The sequence below is a fragment of the Primulina eburnea genome, chromosome 6 (genome assembly GCF_022965805.1).
Source record: "Primulina eburnea isolate SZY01 chromosome 6, ASM2296580v1, whole genome shotgun sequence".
NCBI classification, from domain to species: Eukaryota; Viridiplantae; Streptophyta; class Magnoliopsida; order Lamiales; family Gesneriaceae; genus Primulina; species Primulina eburnea.
In genome coordinates this window covers 27,383,639-27,405,532 of record NC_133106.1, presented here as the reverse complement: position 1 = coordinate 27,405,532, position 21,894 = coordinate 27,383,639, and the positions used below count along the sequence as shown (strand labels likewise).

Genomic DNA, 21,894 nt, shown 5'->3' with positions numbered 1-21,894 from the left:
TTTAACCGCTCTTGCGCACCCTCCACGGCCCGACACATATGCTTCAACTTGTGGAGCGTTGAGGCAGTCATATTTAATCGACCTAGCGTGTTTTTCGCGGTCCTAAACTTAATTTTTACTTTCAAATTTGCAAACATAGTTAACATGAAAGTTTTTAACTCTATGTTTAACGTATATTTGAAATCGACCTTGCTTAATTTAGAAATCGGACCAGAGAGTTACGCTCATTCTACAGTAACAACAATACATATAACCAGGGACGGAGTCACCCCTTTGCCCACCCCAGCCTTGATTTTTGGGCCTAGTAAAAAATATAGATAGATTAGCGACTGTTTACTACATCCGTCGCTAAAATTTTTAATAAATTCAAAAATTTTAGCCCATAGCCCATACTACAAAAAAAACGGATGGATTCGCGACGGTTTTACTAAATCTGTGGCTAAAATTACGACGGTTTTGTTCTAACCATCGCTATATAGCGACGGTTGAGTATAAACCGTCGCTAATCAGCGACGGTTTAATCAAAACCGTCGCCGATCGAAATCGGCGAAGGTATTTGGAAAAGCCGTCGCTAGTAGGGACACTTAGTGTCTGTCGCAACTTGCATTCAGCCTAGCCTCAAATTATTTCCTGGCTACGTCCCTGCATATAACACATTTGGGGAAATTTAGGCCCTTTTCTGATTAGATTTGGACAAAAATCAAAACATTAAAAGTTGTAGCATTATACCTTCTTGTACATCAATATCCAAAATATTACACAAAAAACCATAACTGATGTACGGTTTTATACAATTTCATGAACTTCAATTGTTTATTACCTCATTAATAAAGTTTTTGTAATTAATGCTCATATTCAATGTTCTTAGAACATAAACCATACCATGAAATAATTTAAACTTATATCAATAATATATTTTTAAGGCGATTCATGTATAGGGACGACTAAAGCATTACAATAATAGTATGATACACTGTACACAGAAATTTCACCTGCATGATATTAGTATTGAGTGGTTCTCCTGTGAAACGGTCTCACAGATCTATATCAGCGAGACGGGTTGACCCAGTCTATACCTAAAGTGAAAAGCAATATTTTTCATGTGTCGGATCAGATATTTGTCTCACAAAATTGACTTGTGAGACAGTGTTATAGAAGTTTTTGTGGAAAAAATAATTTTTTTTTCATGAGTCGGTCGAATCGAAGATCAATGAGACTGTTGTGATATTATTTATGTTTAATTTCATCTCTAGATAATATGTTCTTTTCGTACCATGCAATCTAGAATACGTACCTGGCCATATCACGTTAAGTTGGTGTATTTTTCAAAACAATTTATGCAGATAATATAATTTAGAATACAATGAAGAATAATAGATAATTTACGTGTGGTTCATAGTGAAATAGGTAAACAAAAACAAAATAGACAAAAACAAATGATTTTATTTAAATTTATATTATATATAACAAAAGGTATGATCCCGGAAGCATGGAAATCAAGGCTCTAAAAAACATGAAGCGCCCCGAAGCGCAGATGTCGAGCTCCAAGCTTTTCAAATTTAAGCGAGATTAGCACAGACTTAAGCGTGAAAAAGCTTTTTTTATCTTTAGTGTAATTGTAATTATCTCAAACAAATAAATAAATAAAATAAAATATAAATATGATAAATTTAAGTTTGATGTATTAATTTTCATATTTATAAAAGCATAAAAATATCAAAATTATAATCTTTATTTATTTTTGCAACTAGACCACATTAAAAAATGCTAAATATTTGTCAAATCATTATCAGATATGCTTAATCATACTAAAATTAAAAAATAAACATCTAAATTAAACCTAATTTATTATTTTAAAATAAAAAGATATACCTTCAAAATAAATAAAAAATTAAAAATAAATATATGCAATTAATTGTACTTAAACACACTTATTAAATGACTTAATTACGTTTAATTCGGTCAAACTAAAGTTTAATCATTTTTTTCCGCTTTTCTCCGAAACGGGGCGTTTTTGTCGAGTTTCAAGCTTAAGCGCGCTTAAGCACTGCTTAAGCTGGTTTTTAAAACAACTGATGAAAATGCACTGTTCTGAAAAATTCATTTAAGCTAGGACTTGTCTCACTTCAGCTTAAACAGGCTTAAACTCAATTATTTGTTTTTTATTTCAAAGTTAATAAATATGTTTCCTTTATTCTTTTTTAATCATTATATTTCATGAAATATATAAATATTGAATAAAAAAAATTCGAAAATTTATTGACAAAAATGATTTACTAATTAATAATAAACTAATTTTAATTATAATTTTATGCATATAATAAAAATTTATGGTATTTTATTTTATCTATTTTAACTTAAAAATAACTAAAATTATATAAAAAATTATAACACACTTTTTCACAAGATTATATGAAAATTTCAAAAACAATTTTTTACACTTAAAGTCGGTTTGACCCAACTTATCACACTTCATCATCATGCTTGATGTCTACACTTCGCGCAAGGGCCAAGCAAAACCATGTTGAGTGAGTCTTATGTGAGACCGTCTCACGAATCTTAATCCGTGAGACGGGTCAAACCTACCCATATTCACAATAAAAAGTAATACTCTTAGCATAAAAAGTAATACTTTTATATTGGTGACCCAAATAGGAGATCCGTCTCACAGATACGACCCGTGAGACCGTCTCACACAAGTTTTTGCCAACCATGTTTGCTCGTTTTATAATAATAACCCGAACCAAACAAATACTATTGGTTTCAAAAAATTACAAACCAAACCAAACCAAACCAAACCAAACTAATCGTGTTGGGATCAGAAAATGTGCTTAGATGGAATGAATAAAAATTATAAACTATTTTGCTAAACTTGAGCTGATTTTAATAGTTTTTAGCTGTTAAAACTTTTTCTTGAACGAGTAGACTAAAATATACAAGTTAAAGAAAATTGAGTGCGGAAACGTTAAGGCAAGACTAGTGGTATAATGTGTGTGTGTGTGTGTGTCTATATATATATATATATATATATATATATATATATATATATATATATGGAATGTGAGAAATCGATTAACAGCAGCTTGCTCACGAAATCTGCCAGAAATATGTATTCTAAATTGAGATACTTCTTCTAAGCAGTGGGCTTATCAAGAGAAAAACACAAAAATTGTGAACTATGTCCTCCAATGGTCAGCATTATCATTTGGGAGAGCAAATGATGTAAGTCTGACCATGGCAGGTTGAACATTCCAGTTAGCAATTTTTGTGATATTGATATTCAACCCATCCACGTGAAGAGAACTGATCCATGCTCTATCTTAACAGTATGAAAGAGCTTGTTCAGAAAGGTTTCATAGAAATGGAAGCTGCATCCGAAAAACTTGCAGGACTCTTTCTAGCATTCTGAACATTTTCAACATGGCATCATCTTTGATGGCCAGCACCGATGCAAAGTTTACCAACGTTTGTTTTGTCCGCACTTATGTTTATTACTTATGTTTACGACTTATGCTAAATGATTCGAGTATTAAACGTTTCAACGACAGTGGCATGATTGTGGAGTAAATGATGTAATTTCTATTTGACTTTGATCGTAAATCACCTACAAATACACATGATATTTGTACTTGTTTGGTTAAGTCATATATTTTATTTATTAAAAAGAACACGACACCACTACAGTTGTTGAAATGACTCAATAATAAACATTGTCCAAAGAACCGGAAAAAATATGAATCGATAAATTTGAAGATTTTCATTCGATTAGCGAGGTCAAAGAACAAACTAGAGAAAACACAATGTCTCAAATCCAACATAGTTCAACAATGAAAATACTGGATACACATCATATCAAAACATCCCAAAATGGGAATATCCAAAGAAACTGATCATATCCAAAACTGCTTGATGTAACCCTATTGATTTCTTTACTTCTAGGCTGCTGGACCCTCCGACAAAAACGCTCTTCCTGGTTGACGTTTGGCCAATGGTCCATGACATCCCAGGAACTGAAATTTAAATCAGTTAGTACTGGTTCCTTGCGCCAATGAAAATGCATAGCACAATAATAAGAAACTCAACACATCGAGTATGAATAGCAAATATATTGCAAACTGTACTTAAGCAATCAACAAACCTTAGCATTGACACCGTCGGATGCAATCCTGTTCTCAGATTTCCATTTCACGTAATCAGTACGGTTGAATTTAGTAAAACCCCTGAAATACAGATGGAGAAAACACGTGTTGTATTTGTGTAAAATGTTAATTTAGTAAAACCCCTGAAATACAGATGGAGAAAACACGTGATATATTTGTGTAAAATGTTTAAAGGAAACCAACGTAAAATCAAGTAAAAATCACATTTCATAGTCTGCAAGCTTCTTTAGAAATCCCATCAAAACGAATATATCAAAGAAAATATTAGCAAACGGGCATACCACTTTCTGCTGACAATGATCTTTTGACGACCAGGGAACTTGAACTTAGCACGACGCAGAGCCTCCTGAGCATGGGGGCTGTTACCATCTTTGCAACGGACAGAAAGAAGAACCTGGCCAATGGCGACACGGGCACAAACGCCCTGAGGCTTGCCAAAAGCACCTCTCATTCCAGTTTGGAGTCTATCAGCCCCGGCACATGACAACATCTTGTTAATACGCAAGACATGGAAGGGATGTACCCTGACCCTCAAATGGAAAGCATCCTTTCCTGCAAACTTGGTCATGTACTTATTGCATGCAATACGAGCAGCTTCAAGCGCCTCGCTGGATACGTTCTCCTTCTCCCAACTGACCAAATGAACACAGAATGGAAATTCATCCACTCCTTTCTTCTTCATTCCCACGTCATAGATCCTGATCTTGGGATCTGGCACACCGCGGCAGTACCGAGACTTAGGGTATGGCTTATTCTTGATTTGACGATAACACCTCGCAGGTCCTACGGTGAAGATTCAGCTTGTTATAACATCACTATTTATTCAATGTTGTAAAACTACACATGCATTTGGTCCCAAGGTTGTTATATTTTAAGCCTTGTTAACATAATACATATGAAAATATAGGTACTCCCTAAAATAGAAACATCAAATTTGACTCCTTAAAGATCATATTTGACGTGTTGAAGGGTAAAAAAAACTGGAAATTTTAGATGGATGACCTCCACAGAAGTTCCATTTTGAATTTCATTAAAAACTTGTAAAAGATATAAAAAAGACTATTATATCCATAAAGTCAGCCACTTAGGAAGACATTTCTTCCCACTTAAAACAGACGCCTGATGTGACTTGGAAAACCTAAAATGCAAAATACCTCTTTTCCACCTCTTACTTTTCTCTCACATTTCTTTTCCTATTCAGACAATTTATAATAAAAGAATAAAAAAGGAATGTTGAGAAAATTCAGGTTCTTTTAATTTTTATGCCCAACATGCTATGTATCTTGGCAATCAAAATGTTCCCCATAGACAAGCTCCATGGAATAATCAATTGCAGCAATCAGAAATCAACAAAACTATACTTGATCCAAATCATAAATAAATAAACTAATACTAACTTCAGTCACAAAAAAGAACAAGTTCCCACTAAATAATCATAACATAAACTACCCGAGCAATTTCTTTGTAGGTAAAACACAAATAAGTTACTCAAATTAACCAACATAATGTTCAGCACACTTGAATGAAATACCGATGAACTAAAAATAACAAAAACACCATCACACGTAGTCCAAGTGAACACCTTTATAAAAACTAAATCAATCTCACCTCAAGCAATTGAACAACTTGCAGACGGAAGCTGACCACAAATCAAAGCTCTTACAGTAAACAAGCGTATAAACCTCTAAGAAATAGAAACTTGTATACGCCCAATTCACAAATAAACTACAATCCGATCGCATATATAAAAACTGGAAAAAAAAATCATACATAAAAGCAAACAAAACATTCTCAAAGATCACCAGCAATTGAGATGGGACTGCTCCATCATAGCTCAAATTCATAACTTGATATGAAAATGCAATAAACCAGTAATCAATCATTGATTAAATCGACAAATTATGCATCAATTTCGAAGAGAAAACTTACTTCTCCCCATTGTTGGTCTACGGCCAGCAGCCTGAAATGAATATTGAAACCCTAAATCATTTGGTAGCTCTTATATATAGACCATTCTTTTTTTGCGCGTGGGCTTACGTATGGGCTTTCATCACAGAAGAAGTTAAGACCAAAAATTGGACTAAGTCCACATTACCAACGTAGGCCTCGTTGTGATCCAGTTTCTAGGGCTTTGGAGGATTTTTAGGATTAAAAAAAAAAAGAAGAAGAAAAGAGGTAATTTTCAAATTTTATTTATATTATAATTTTTTTATTACTTATACATAAACGTACGTACGGCGTTGATTAACTGATACCATTAGTTATTTGACCTCGTGGTTAACCATGTAACGAGTGGGGAGAGCATAGTATTTGGAGAGGCTAAAAAGAAGTGACAACAAGACATTAGACATGGAAACACAATGTTTGAACAATGAGGTGCAACTTGTCATTAGGGAAAAGAAATTAAGGTTCAAGAACGGACAAGAAGTTAGAGAACAAAGATCGTATGAGCTATATAAACAAGCCAATAGAGTCAGTAAGAGATGCCCAGAAAAGAGCTGTATGATGATTTTTATGATATGCTATGCTCAAAAGGAGATAAAGATATTTTTAAGATAAGGAAAGCCAGAGATTGAAAAACTAAGTACTTGAGTCATTTCAGGTGTATCAAGCATTAAGATGATAGAGTTTTAATGTAAGATAAAGTTATCCTAGATAGATGCAGAGATTACTTTAAGAACTTACTCAATGAGACAAATACGGAAGAGTTAAGTGTGGGTAGACATGAGATGCAGGAAGTAAGATATCTAGCGTTTCATCGTAGAGTTAGTGTTAAAGAAGTAATAGAGGTACTGAAGATGATGAAATCAGGGAAGGTAATTGGACTGAATGAGATACCAATTAAGATATAGAAGTGTCTAGGGGAAGTTGGGATTCATTGATAGGATTCTAGATACTAGGAAAATGTCAGAATCTTTGATACATAGTATTGTAGTATCAATTTATAAGAATAAAGAGATATACATTATTGCTCAAATTATAGAGAGATTAAGCTTATGAGCCATACGATGATGCTATGAGAGCGAGTGATGTAGCAGAGACCTAGGTGTATCATTATTGTATCATAGAACTAATTTGGTTTTACGCTAGGTAGGTCTACAATGGAAGCTATTTTATTTATTAGAACAATGATACAGAAATATAGAGAATAACAGAAGATCATGCATATGATATTTATTGTCTTAGAGAAAGTCTATGATAGAATGCCTAGAGAATTAATTTGGTGGATACTTAGAAAGAAACATGTGCCTTGATGCTAAATTTAGATCATTAAAGATGTGTATGAAGGTGTTGTGACTAGTGTTAGGTTTGTTGGTGGGATGTCATATGAATTTCATGTGACAGTAGTACTTCATCAAGGATCGACTTTAAGCACTTATCTCTTTGCTTTGCCAATTTCTGTGCAGGGCAGAATCTTCCTTCAATTTTAAAAGAAAATGGATGAGTTGTTGGCAATTTATGGAGAAAAGGAAGAAACATAGGTTCCTATCTTTTTTCTGGGTTGAGAGAAGTTTGGGAATTAAGAAATGAGGTCAAATTCGATTTTATATCATATATATATCCATTCCTTTCATTCTCATTCTATATTTATCTCTATATAAACCATCTAATTTTCCAATCCATAATCAGCCCTTAAACATTACCATTTTCTAGATCACTCTCCTCCCAACATCAATATCTTCATATCGACACGTACATGTTGGCATTTCTTAGAACTCAATATTCTTGAACTCATGTAACATATACAACATATATTCACCATTCATATTCATATATTTCGTGAATATGGTCAATGAAAGAAATATTTGACAACACTCGAGTACAACACTAACTATTGATACACACAATATATTTATTTCCTGTACGTTTATGATCAACAGTCCCCTTTCAGTCAAAATAATTAAAACATTAACCATAATTTGAAATAAATTTGATTCATGTAAATAACATATAACATCATAATCGTAAATAGTAATTGCTGGAAATATCGTATATCATATATGGCATAGGGATGACGGGGCATTACGTTTTTATTCTCATTTGAAAGAGGGTGAATGAATGAGTGATATGGTCGTTGCTCAGTAAGTGAGAGAAATAATCCTTCCAGTCTTTAAATCGTTTTTCACATAAATCTCAAATATAACAGTAGTATTCCAAATTTTCAGAAATAAATGGGTACCAAACTTATGCACTGATCATAAATGAATTTCATGGTTAACTGATATCAGTTCCTTATATTTTAATCCTCCAAATGATGAGGTAGAACTCAGCACAACTGGTTCTTGTCATCGACTAATAATTATGCAATGTAAGTTGATGATATTGAGATGCATGCTAGCTTGTAGTTGGGAAATTTATCATTAAAGCCATGCATGCAGTGGCGGGCCAGAAATATGGTTGTTCGGGCTGGAATTTTAAACTCTAGAATCTTTTAATATTTTATTCCAAAATCATACAAAATTTACATATACATTTTTTTAAAAAAAAAAATGGGTCCCTCGAGCTAAAGCCCGGGTAAACAAGCACATGTATCCGCCCCTGCATGCATGAATCCATGAATTTAAATACTCTGATCTAAGATTCACAAATATGCAAAATTGGATTACTATCTATGTTAGAGGTTTTAAAACTCGAGAGAACCCGAATGATTCCTATTTAGAGAAGTAAATTATAGAATCACTCAACTTCGGAATTGTCTTTGAGTGTGTGATAGATAGTGATTCATGAATTATTAAAATTGACTTCACCGATAGTATGAACATTATACTTTATAAATATAATTTGAGAATCGTGGTGGTCTATGTCACTATGTAGAAACTAGGGATTGATTTTTATAATTTAATATGGGTGTTGAAGATATCAAAGGTAAGTACAAATAAAAATCATTAGTAATGAATAAAAGACGAAATAAAAAAGAACACAACAAATTTAAATCTATAAACTCTTGTAGTTTTTATTTTCTGCTTTACTTCAAATATCATTTTCTATACTTTTGTCATATTCATATCAAACTTATTTTTCCAAAATCAGCTCGAAGGGTTCTTCCATTCTGTTATCACCGTTATTATTAATTGTCCCGGTTGGATAAATAATTTTTGAGTGATATATATGGGAGCTAGCTTTTGGGGTTGAGTTAGGTCCAAGTTTCAATCTTAACATGGTATCAGAGCCCGAGTTTCATCGTTATGTGTTGGACTGCCTATAGTTAGGCCACCCGTTCTGCCCATAATTGGGTCATTTGTAAACTCCACGCTCCAGATGTTCATTCCTGGGCGTGAGAGATGTGTGTTAATTGTCCTGCATCGGTTGGATAAATAACCTTTGAGTGATATATATGAGATTGGACAATGAGTTGAGTTAGGTCCAAGTTCCAATCATAACAGTTATCTTTTACCCTTTTGGATTGAAACCGATTCCCAAATTGCCATTCATATTCTTCATTCTCGGAGGTGCCGATGACATCTAGATCACCTGCTAACTCGGACATATCTCTTTCTAAGGGGTTGGCCGATGCATTTTTCTAAAGGTAAATGTGGTGGCAGATGCACTGTAGCGATGGCGCATTATGGGCATGATCACAGACGTTTTATGGTAGAGTTTAGGCCTTATTTACGTAGGAATATTTTAGTTTATTGGCTGTTCCAATTGTTTTGGGCATCCTTATCTCTGCTTTGCATTTGTCTAGAAAAAATAAATAAATTATATATGTGATATATCTATGTGTGTGTATTTCTTACACTCAAAGATCTCCATTCTCTCTATCTCTACTCTTTTTGACTTTTGCTAGAGTCCTGGAGATTTTTTTATGGTCGTTTCATGATTTCGCCCACCTCCCTCAGCTTCCATTATGCTGATACCCATCTTCTTCTTATAATCTTGAAGTGCGGGTGGATTCAGACACTTACACTTCTGGTGATGTCTCTTGGGGGCGTCTGATATCAGACAGTTACACACTGCCTCTCCCACCACCATTCTTCACAGGCATTTCCTGCCGCAGTTTGGGAGTATAGGTTGGTGCAGACGCCTACACTCATACGTCATCACCTTATTCACCTGGGGATTTTTCCCCGTCTTTCACCCTTTCCCAGTCTTTGGATTACGGATGGGACCAGCATCCATTTACTTCGAGCCTCTTTTTCTTGAGTTATTTTTTATATATGTTGGGTGATCTTCGCCACATATTTCTACAGTTCTTCATTGACTCATTCGAATCAGGCATTGACACACAGTGCCTCCAATGCTTCTGCTTGCTCTGAGATTTTGCTGATCATATTTGGCTTCTGCATGAAGACTGGTGGATTTACTCATCTTTAGTGCTGACGTAGAGATTTCAGTATTAACTTTCGATTGAAGTAATTCTGGTTAGCGTGTTTGTTCCGATTTAAACGGATTTTTTTTAAAAAAAATTAAATAAATAGCAATACAATTTGTGAAATAGTCAAACGACTTAAATCTAATTACTGATAATTATATTATTCCAAAATATTATAAATATTTAGTTATGTGTTGTAAATAGAAGTAAGAGTTAAATTTAATTTATATAAATCATTTATCTTTATATATCAGTATTTTAAAATTTTTAGTTCTGAATAAAGTTTCACATGATTTTGGTTCCGGTTTCTACATTCAAGAACCAAAACCGAAATGATTTAAATTCGAAAATTTGAAAAATAATTTTGATTTCGGCGCAATTTTATTTATATACTAATGTCTTTATATAACTGTATAGTCCATACATAAAATTAATTTTCCATGTCAAGAAAAATTGTATATGGGGATTTAAAAAATTCACTGGTTTGTTTCTGTATTTCAGAAAAAAAAAATTGTATTTTGGGATTGAAAAATTTAGTTTCTCTCTTTTAGACAGCAGTTTGATGTATAATATATAGGTAAATAAATAAGATATTGTGGTGTCTATTATATTAAATTAATATTTTAATTATATATATGTATATGTATTGATTTGATTGAAGGAAAAAAGCCATGCAACTTGTACACCTCACCGACCCCCACGCAGATTCACTCACCCTCACTTCACTCTCTCCCTTGCAATATCAGAGTCCATTTGTACGCCTTGAAGAATTCTAGACCGGACATTATTCTCTTCTTCTTTTTGTCTTTCTTTCTTTGCAGCAATTTTTCACTTTGGTGGTGCACAAGAACAATAGGGAATGTTGGCTCCTTGTTAATGGTACCCTTTTGCATTTCCTGTCGTGGGTCGATTCTATTTTCAGCTTGTGATTTCTGGATATCTAAAAGATTCAATCTTGATCTGTTCTTGTCGGGTGTTTTTCAAATTATTTTGTTCGGTTCTTGATATATCGTTGTTGCTGTGTTATTGGTTAATCTGAATTTGATGTGCATATTATTTTTAATAATTGGGGATTGAGCGTGAGTGAAGCTGTAGTTTGTCAAATGTCTGTGATCCTTTTGTCAAATTACAATTTTGTTTGCGAGATCTCAATGCTGATATAAAATTTTACCAACATTCCGATACTGCTTTGGTTTCGAGTAAACTAGAGATCTAGGGGTGAGTCTGCATTATTCCTGAAATGTAATAGATTTCTCTTTGTATGTTATGAAACAATGATTTATGTTTTGCCGCAATTCATATTCCTGTCTCCGCCGATGCAATTTTGTATACACGTTACAGGGAAGGAAATAGCAAACATCTGAACTTGGTTCTGATTCTTAAGTTCCGTAAAAATGTTCCGCCTATCTTGAATTATTGATGTCAATATTGATATGTTTCACCAACATCCTATTTCTGTACTGGTTTGGTTGCCACTAAACAAGAGATTCAGGGGGTGAGTATGCATTTTTCCTGAACTGCAATATCTTACTGCTGTTCATATTCCTACATCCGCGGATGCAATTTGTTCTACTCATTACAGGAAAAAAAATAGCGAACACTTGAACTTGGTATTTTGATTATTTAAGTTGCATAAAATAAACCACTTTGTCTGGAATTATTGCTTCTTCAGGTTATGATTTTGTATGATCTGCATGCATTTTGATGAGACGGGATAGAAGATTTTGCTCCGAAGAATTACGAGGTTGTGGTGCTTGGCTTTGCAGAAAACTCTCTCTAGCAATTGATATGGCATTCTGTTGTTTGATTGTACCTTATATATGGTTGAATAATCATGGATGAGTGTAAGTGATGAAGATTCACCCTGATAAGACATACGGCACCATGTCGATAGACACAATCCTCAACTTTGAAAGCTCAATTATTTGAGTAAGAGTTATGCCTGAAAAATTGTTATGGGCAGGTTTATATTGACAGTTTGACATAGGCGTTAACCATAACATGATTCCTACTTAATTTTGTTGGCCTCTTGTGAGCTGTTACCTCAACAAACGTGAAGTTTAATTTGACATTTGGCAGTTAACCTCAACCAAATGCTCTTGGTTACCTTTACCCTTATGTTACATATATTCTTTCCTAATTAATCTTAGGATCCTCATTGCCAGTAGGTGGTTTTGATTTATGAATGAGCCTAATTTATAATTTGCCTTCAGATCTAGCCTTCAACTATTATTCTGGTAAATGGAATCAAGAGGTAGAGGCAGCCGGAGTAATTCAGCCGGCATGACACTAAACACAATGCTCAGTGACAAACGAGGGCCAATTCGACCAGGCGAAGAACAATTTCCTCGGGCTCATTCGAATCGGACCCTCTCAGACATAATCCGTGATGAATCCGGTGGTACAGCTCACTATTACACTGGCAAGAAGAGCTGGAGGCATTTCAAGGACAAGCTCCGCCGGCGCCGTGGTGCAGCCTGGACATCCACCTTCTCCACACCAGCTTCAGATATCCCCATCAACAATCGCTCGATGAACCGCCGGCCATCTGGCGGATTCCCATCCGACATGGCTCATCCACTTGATGTATCAGCTGTCCCCGATGTGGACCCAGAATTGATGTCGAACCCAATGAACAGGCCAAGTCTCCAGAGAAACTGCAAGTCGCGCCGTGGAGCGAGCAAGTGATAGACTGGAGCACGCGCACACACACTGCACCGGGAATGAGGAGGTTGCAGAGGGAAGATAATAGTAGCGAAGATGACAAGGATGATGACGATGACGATGACGATGACGATGATGATGAGGAGGAATGCGAAAGCGAGGAGGAGGAGAGTGGCTGCGAGGATGAGGAGGCGGCCAGTGCAGGAGGGCAACAACCGGTGAGGATGTCGCTAATGTCATTGTTGGCAGAGACAGACCGAGAAATGGGGTTGGATGGATCGTCGTACATGTTAGATGAGGATGACGAAGACGAGGATGAGGACGAGGATGGCGACGGGGACGGAGGAGAGTATAACAATTGTTGTGTATGCATGGTGAGGCATAAAGGAGCAGCCTTTGTTCCTTGTGGGCATTCCTTTTGTAGGCTTTGTTCAAGAGAGCTATGGGCTCAAAGAGGGAATTGTCCACTCTGCAACAATTACATCTTAGAGATTCTTGATATCTTCTAAACTCACAATACCTCTATATTCATTTATTTCTTTATGCTTTTTATTTTTTGTTTTTATTTTTAAAATTTATGCACACATTGATTTAGACATAGGAGGAAATCAACTTTACTAAATTTTAATTTTATTATTGTGATTTCGAATTTATGAATAAAATTTTGAATTCTCTTATATTTCTTTCAATAATTTTAGATTTGGTTTGGTTGATTAATCATATGTAGACGGGGCTGTTTGAATGAAATCATCGGCTATATTTTGTATTATACTTCTTGTTAAACAAATATAAGGTATAAATGTTCTGAATTTTCATTGATTATCAAATAAATTTTTAATAATTAAAATTGTTGGACCATATATATTTGTGTAGCAGAAAATATAGCACATGATATAACAGAAGATTTTATTTCATCTACAAATGGTGTGTTCCAAAAAAATTTAGGTGTGATAAAAAAAATTTAACAAATGCGTTCTTTAAGAAAATATAAATCTATTTGATAAATCTAGTTATTTTTCTTGAATCTATTTAAATTAATCAATATTGATAAAATTGCATCAAGATACAACAATAATTGGGTTTTTTTAATAATAAATATCCTAAATTTTAAAAATATTTTCCAACCTATAACAAAATATGAGGATTTACATTACTATAATAAACCGAGTAATCATTCATCTAAGACAAAAACTTGTGTGAAACGGTCTCACAGGGTCGTATTTTGTGAGACGGATATCTTATTTAGGTCATCTATGAAAAAGTATTACTTTTTATGCTAAGAGTATTACTTTTTATTGTGAATATCGGTATGGCTGACACGTCTCACAGATAAAGATTCGTGAGACCGTCTCACAAGAGACTCATTCTTCCTCTAAATGGTTCCTCGAATCTCATACGATCCAACCAATTTTTTTTTTAAAAAAAGAAAAAGTAAATATGTTGAAATCCAAGTAATTTTTGCCCCGGATATAAATCTTTTTTTTTTAATAAGATCCGTAATAGTTGCTCGGATCAAGATATTCATTAGCACTCAGCCAAGGATATTACTAATAACACTAACAAATTGCTTAGCCCAGGAACGTTAAAGTAGTTATATTAGAAGACAAAGTCAAAGCGTAGGGGAGGAAGTAGGGAATACAATGTGGTTATGTTGCGGAAATCGTGGCATAGAAGTTGCACTCAGCGCATCAGGCAAAATCAGAGGAACCAATTCAGAAAAACGGACGAAAATCATGCAACAAATATCAAGAATCAAATCCTCTAAGGCTATAAAATCATTCTCAAATGTTTCCAGTTTGCTACATCTTAGAAAATCAAATGCTCTAAAGCTATAGCAAACTTTCTGCAGATTTCAAGCTTAATTTTCGATTTCCAGTTCATATTTCTAGCGATATTTCCAGTGACATTCTGGTAGTTCATCGACATTTCCCAACAGCATATTTTCGAATTATGTTTGTAAATCTCTACTATGTTTGGTTTCTTAATGGCAAAGTTAATTTCAATTGCTATCATGAGATGTTTGTTTTCCATTATTAGCACTTTTTAGGGGGCAAAAACTTGTGTGAGACGGTCTCACGGATCGTATTTGTGAGACGGATCTCTTATTTGGGTCATCCATGAAAAATTATTATTTTTTATGCTAAAAGTGTTACTTTTTATTGTGAATATGGGTAAGGTTGACTCGTCTCACAGATTAAGATCCGTGAGACGGCCTCACATGAGACACAATCACTTTTTAGTCAATCTTTCGTGATTCTTAACTGGGGACACTATAACTGACAGTTGAACCGATGCTCACTTCACTTGATTTAGAAGTTAGATTTCAATATTTTATTGACTTTGGCACGTCACGTGGCTGGCACGCCCTAACACCCACTCGGCAATTTTTGTGTGCACAAATAATAATGGCACGCCCAGTAGGACCCATACCGCCAAAGAATTGAGGGAACATTGATAGAGGTGATGGTAAACTGCCGTCACAAGATTACAGATCCGATGACCCTGCTCCTCAGGGTGATGCTACTGATGGAATAGTCCAGAAAATGGTGGATAACATAAAAATAACAAGCAATCTTCTGGAGATGAATGATTTGGCAGTATCATAGAGATTCTGGTAGTTCCTCCCAAACACCACGACTCTATGATCTCAAAGAAATTTGAAGAAATGGATCGGATGGTGGCTAACACTATGGGATGAATGGTGGAGGCACACCAACTGATGATCACTGCCATGGGTTACATGAGAGGTGAGATGAGCAGAGTTAAGTCAGTTGGAGGATCTGGGCCAAATATCATAGAAAAAACACATGAACGGACTGTTGAGGTGAACCAAAACATGGAAGAGAGTCACAAATCGAATGAAGGTGGTGGATCCAACAGGAATTCCCCGACAGTTGATAACCACCGCTTGGGAATCTCTGAATTCGCTCCTCAGGGTGAACGTTATATCCTCATCACAGAAGGGGAGATGAACCATGGGGGAAGTTGTACCAAATCAGAGAGCAAGTGGTAAGGCCTCTGTCATTCAAAACTTTGTTGTTACATACCCGGGTGCACACACTGGATTGTATGAGGAACTATATCCATGTCCGTATCCTATGATGAATACTCGGGGGTACATCCAGTTATTATCACCAATTGACAGGTTCACATGGGGTAGATCAAGAAATGATACACTAACTGGTACAAGATTTTTATGGACTAGGAATTAGGCCTTCGCAAGCCTCATCCAGAGATCATCGACATCAGTAATCCTTATCCAAAAGGCTTCAAGATACATGACTTTCCACTTTTTCAGAGGATTATGGCCAATCAACCCCCTAGCACATTGCATCGTTCGCTATATGATGTGGAGCACGATTCACTATACGATGTGTAGAACTGCTCAACTATGATAAATTTCCATTCTTCGAGATGAGGTTATTCTCCAATACTCTGACTGGTACAAATTTCACATGGTACATTCAATTGTCGAGGAAATCAATTTGCAAATGGCGGTAACTAGAAAAGTAGTTTCAAACTCAATTTTATCGAACTAAGCCTAAGATGTGCATTCCCGATCTCTCAAGGGAAAATATTTGGTATGTTAATTGAGAGATTCACGGAACTGAATAGTTGGTGTATGTGTTTCTTCTGGAACCTGATTTTGTTAAGTTGTCACAGAAAGGTCTGGATGTTGAGTTGATTTCGATTGTATTGTTGGTATGGGCGTTTTGACTGTCAATAGAGCTATTGTTGATTGTTATACAGGAATATTTCATTTTAGACCTAATTTTGCTCCTAATTGGAATTTCTATAGCCATGGTTCTCAAGCCAAAATTCCTTTGGTCTTTTCTATTGAAATGACTCGTCTGCTAAATTTAAACTGGTCATGAAGGCTTTCTGGTTATGCTGTTGATATGTCACAAGATGAGCGACAAATATATGATATTATTGTTGTCTTTGAATTTCTTGACGTACTCTGGGAAAAAAATCCTGGTTTTCCACCAGAGCGAGAAATCGAGTTTAATATCGAATTGATGCCAGGAACTGAACCTATATCTCGATCACCGTACCGTTTAGCTCATGTCTAGTTGAAATAATTGAAGGAACAACTACATGATTTGTTGAGTAAGGTTATATCCTTCCTAGTTCTTCACCTTATGGTGTACCTGTTCAATTTATTTAAAAATAATAATAATAATAAGATAGTACAATGAGAATGTTTATTGACTACCGGCAATTGAATAAGTTTACTATCATAAATGAATATCCAATTCTTAAGATTGATGACTTATTCGATCTATTACAAGGTATTTCAGTGTATTTTAAGATTGATCTTCGTTACGGATGTCACAAGTGCGAGTGGGACAAGAAGATGTTCTAAAAACTACTTTTTGCACAAGATATGTACATTTTGAAATTCAGATTATACCTTTTGGTTTGACGAATGATGATGCGGTGTTCATGGACTTGATGAAACATGTGTTTAGAAAATATTTCCATCAATTTATGATAGTTTTCATCGAAAATATTCTTGTTTATTCTATATCCCATGTAGAGCACGCTAAGCACCATATAATAATTCTTTGAATTCTTCAGAAGAAGCAATTGTTTGCAAAGATGTCCCAGTGTAAATTCTGATTAGAAAAAGTTGTCTTTTTAGGCCATGTTATCTCTCAACATGGTATTTCTGTTTACCCAAGTAAAGTGGAAGCAGTTTTGAACTGAGCAAGACCGATAATGTGCCCGAGATCTAAAGTTTCATAGGTTTAGCTGGTTATTACCATAGATTTATTTAAAATTTCTCGAAGATTGCTAAACCTATCACTCACTGACTTAGAAAAATCAGATATTCATTTGGTCTGATGAATGTGAGTCAAGTTTTGTTGAATTGAAAAGATATTGACTTCTGCACCAGTTCTCACCATTCCAAGAGGTTCAGGAGGATTTTTTGTTTGCACTCATTCATCTAATTGAAATTTTGGTTGTGTTCCAATGCAACATGGTCGAAGATGTCGAACACCTTTATGTTGGGATGAGTTTGGTGAAAAACAATTGATTGGACCCGAGATTGTTCAAGAAATACATGAAAAAGTTCAGTTAATTTGTCAGAGAATGAATGTTGTTCATCATCGTCAGGCAAGTTATGCAAATAAACGTCATTGATCTTTGGAATTTCAAGTTGAAGATTTTGTGTTTCTAAAAATGTCATCGTTTAAGGGTATTGTTCGTGTTGGTATGAGGTAAGTTGTCACCTAGATACGTTGGCACTTATGAGATTGTTGAGCGTGTTGGGACTTGTGCTTATTGGTTAGAGTTGCCACAATCGTTGTCTGGAATACACGATGTGTTTCATCTGTATATGTTGCGCAAGTATGAGCCTGGCCCTGATCCTTCTCATGCGATTCATCCTGATGAGGTTGAACTTGATCCATCTCTACCGTATATTGAGTATCTGATTTGAATTTTAGACAACAAAGATAAGGTTCTTCGTAATAAAGTTATATCACTTGTTCGAGTTCAGTGGTCAAGGCATGGGGTAAAAAAGTTAAGTTGGGAGACATAGGAGAAGATGAGAGCATCTTATTCTTACTATTTCAATTCTTAGTATTATAGATTGTTGTATTCGTATTGTATGTAAGATGTATGTGTATAAACAAAGATGTCGAGGATGAAATTTGTTTTAAGAGGTGGATAAATATAAAGCTTTATAATAATAATCAAATAATTTGACGTAATTAGAATAATTATTGAGATGATTAATTAAAATAATTATTTATGCCAAATAAATTTAGGGAGTCTGTTAAAAATATGTATTTTAGATATCAAAAATTTAAATCATATAAAATATCTCCGGAGATCAAATAATACACGAGAGCAAAATAAATATAAAACTGGAATAAATTGACACATATTACTATTATTAATAAATAACTATAAAACACAAATATACAAACACTCACATTTCATTCCAAAAAAAGAAGAAAGAAGAAAACCTATCCCCAACCCCTTATCCCCAACCCCTTTTCACATTACTACTCTAGCAGCCACCAAAGAATCACCATAACTTCTCCATACAATGTCTAAACTCAAAATATCTTGAAGGTTTTTGTTCCACACATCCGTAGCTTCAATTTGAGCCATGGATATCTATTTTTTATTTTTGTTTCTGTCTTCACATATCTCTATTCGTGATATATGTTTCTTAGAGATTTCCAGCCTATTTCATTATGTTATTTGCTTCGATTTCTTGGTTGATCCGTGGTATTCTGCTAAGGATTTGAGGCTTAATATATTAGTTGGGTTTTCCCCTGACCAATTACTGCACATCGTGAAGAGTCCATCTGCTCATTAGCTTCGATTCATTTTGGTTCGAGGTAGGAATTTGTTGGGGGTCAGAACTAATCACTGTGAATTTGTAGTTATGATCTAAATAAAACTTGTAATATTCTGGGTTGCTTTTCTTTCTGTATTTGAGTTGGGATGAAAACCTATTGTATTTTTGGAATATGAGCAGCGTGCACTAGGATTCCGTACTTTTGGTTCAAATCAAAGTTGTAGATCTATTAGTATCTTTGAAATGAAACCATAATTGTTCAATTCCATTACAAATCGAGATAGTTATGCCTGTTTTCTTGGAGTTGCTCTATTTCAAAATTATGTTCGCGAATTGGGTTGGTGCAATGTGTTTTGATAAATTCTGGGCACAAAATATTGAGAATTTTAATATGTGTTTAATTGGGAAAAAATAGATATTTGAATTTATTTCATTTTCAATTGGCGGATATTTATTTAAGACAATAACAAGTAAGATATGAATTTTATGCTATCACGTGATGAATCTGGATTATGTTTCGGAATTTACTGCATAGAGTTGTTGTTTAGCGAGTATTAGCCCATCAAAATTATTGAATCTCATTTTGATGTTTCTAGATAAATTTAATTTTGGGAAATTGAGTTAAGATTCCAACCACTTATTGTAATTATATTTTAGACAAGTATGTGATGAATTATGACCTTATAACTGAGCCTAAGTACAATCTAATAATGGTGAAATATAAACTTTTGATGAAAAGTTGATTATACAAAAATTCTTAGACTTTAAATATGATCATTTAGGGCATAATATTATGGTATTCATGTTGAGCCTGATCAATCTTGTGATTAGTTGCTCTTGTTATATTGCACTCCTGGAACATGTGGTTATTTCAGAATCAGTGGGTGACTTTTGAGTCGAGTTATCCCTGATATCGAAAATTTGACTATCTTTTTCTTAATAAATTTTTTGTGTGATATGCACTTGAAACATTGACATCATGCCTTCATGTTGTATCGCTATAAGCTTTACGGAGGCCTATTCGTGGGTATTTATTAGACACAATACATAATATCTCGCATACTTGGCAGCACGATTTAGCTGCATGACGATATAGCTCTCATGTGTGTTATTGTTCAAGCATTACTCTTGTGTTATCGAATCGTTCTTTGGCTACTGTTATCCTATCGATGTTGAACTTGTTCATGCAATGCATATTTATTGTATTTAATGTTCATGCATGATTTATGATTATCGTTATTGTGGTTTGACTGTTTCATACCAGAATCTTAATCTTAGTACTTTATACTGGGGGAGGGGCTACTATGGCTGCAGATGGGCACCTATTGTAGGTCACCTAAGTAGTTTTATAGCACCCAACGGAGATTCTGACCGTGGAGCTCATGATTGAGATATTGTTACTCGGTTGTCGGAGTTGAAGTCTCCTAGTTTGTTCATTTTTTTTATATTGGAGTCTGGTCAGTTTTACGTCTGAGTCTATTTACCGGGGAGATGCCTCATGTATTTGTATGGTGATTTGTTGTTGTTATGGTGCATTTGGATTTATTTTATGTTGTTTTTAGCCTTGTCAACTATATTTGAACTACTTCTTGTGTACTCTTGATTTGTTCCCGGTCAGCACCTGTGTGTGATTGTTTATGAATTCAACAACATCGTCATTGATTCATTTTTTTTATAGGTATTTTAAAATTTTGATGTGTCCTATGTATGAGGAGGTCATGTTGAAATTTTTTTAGGAAATGAGGTCCATTTTTAAGTATTTTAAACCATTTTCTGCGGCAGATTTAAATTAAATCAATATTGTTTGATAATTAATTATAATTATGATAAATAGACCTCACAAAAAGACTCAATGCATCAGTAAGAGTAAGAAGTTCCATCACAATATTTGAAAATATGACATTCAACTCCATCAACTGAAGATATATTAATGCATTAAATACATCAAAATGATAATGATCACACACTGTTGTATTATTCCTTTGCTGAAAAAGACATTTTTTGCCTTCCAGATAACAACCATCTAACTTTGGCATGTTCAACATCATTACTTTCACAATACTCCATAACAGTCCAAAGAAAACTCTTACATCTATCATCTCCCATCTCTTGAAGAACCAACTTGGTAGTAGACAAGTGATTTTATATGTAGGTACAAACCTTTAGCCTCTCAGAATATTAACATTCAAACTTCCATCAATATGATCTCCAAGAAGTGTATATATTGAACCAAAAAAATCAATCAACCAATCTCCAAACAGATTAAAAATGTGAACTCCAAGGACAGTGCCATCTCGTACAAAAGAACAAATTTAGTTAGCTCGAGTATCCGTCTCAACTTTCCCTGATGCTATCTGTAGTGACCCTTTCAGAATCACCTACTAATCAAGAGCTAAGCATGCAATTAACCTAAATAACAATAATCAGAGATAATTGTG

General features: G+C 34.5%; 1 protein-coding gene and 1 pseudogene across 1 annotated transcript; one reads left to right on the top strand and one right to left on the bottom strand.

Moving 5' to 3' along the window:
• Positions 1 to 3,734: 3,734 nt before the first annotated feature.
• On the bottom strand, positions 3,735 to 6,217 carry LOC140834030 (large ribosomal subunit protein uL16-like). The gene is made up of 4 exons (XM_073198605.1): positions 6,090 to 6,217; positions 4,442 to 4,943; positions 4,139 to 4,220; positions 3,735 to 4,010 (listed from the first exon to the last, which is right to left on the bottom strand). The coding sequence occupies exons 1-4, from the start codon at positions 6,097 to 6,099 to the stop codon at positions 3,936 to 3,938; spliced, it is 669 nt and encodes a 222-aa protein (XP_073054706.1). The 5' UTR covers positions 6,100 to 6,217; the 3' UTR covers positions 3,735 to 3,935.
• A 5,142-nt stretch (positions 6,218 to 11,359) lies between these two features.
• On the top strand, positions 11,360 to 13,693 carry LOC140834029 (uncharacterized; annotated as a pseudogene).
• Positions 13,694 to 21,894: the final 8,201 nt, after the last annotated feature.

Bases quoted from the DNA above. Each gene is read 5' to 3' on its own strand.
- LOC140834030 (XM_073198605.1), bottom strand. The intron at 4,221-4,441 runs GTATGCCCGTTT...TCTGTATTTCAG, and splicing joins ATCATTGTCAGCAGAAAGTG to GGGTTTTACTAAATTCAACC. The intron at 4,011-4,138 runs GTTTGTTGATTG...TTTAAATTTCAG, and splicing joins CCGACGGTGTCAATGCTAAG to TTCCTGGGATGTCATGGACC.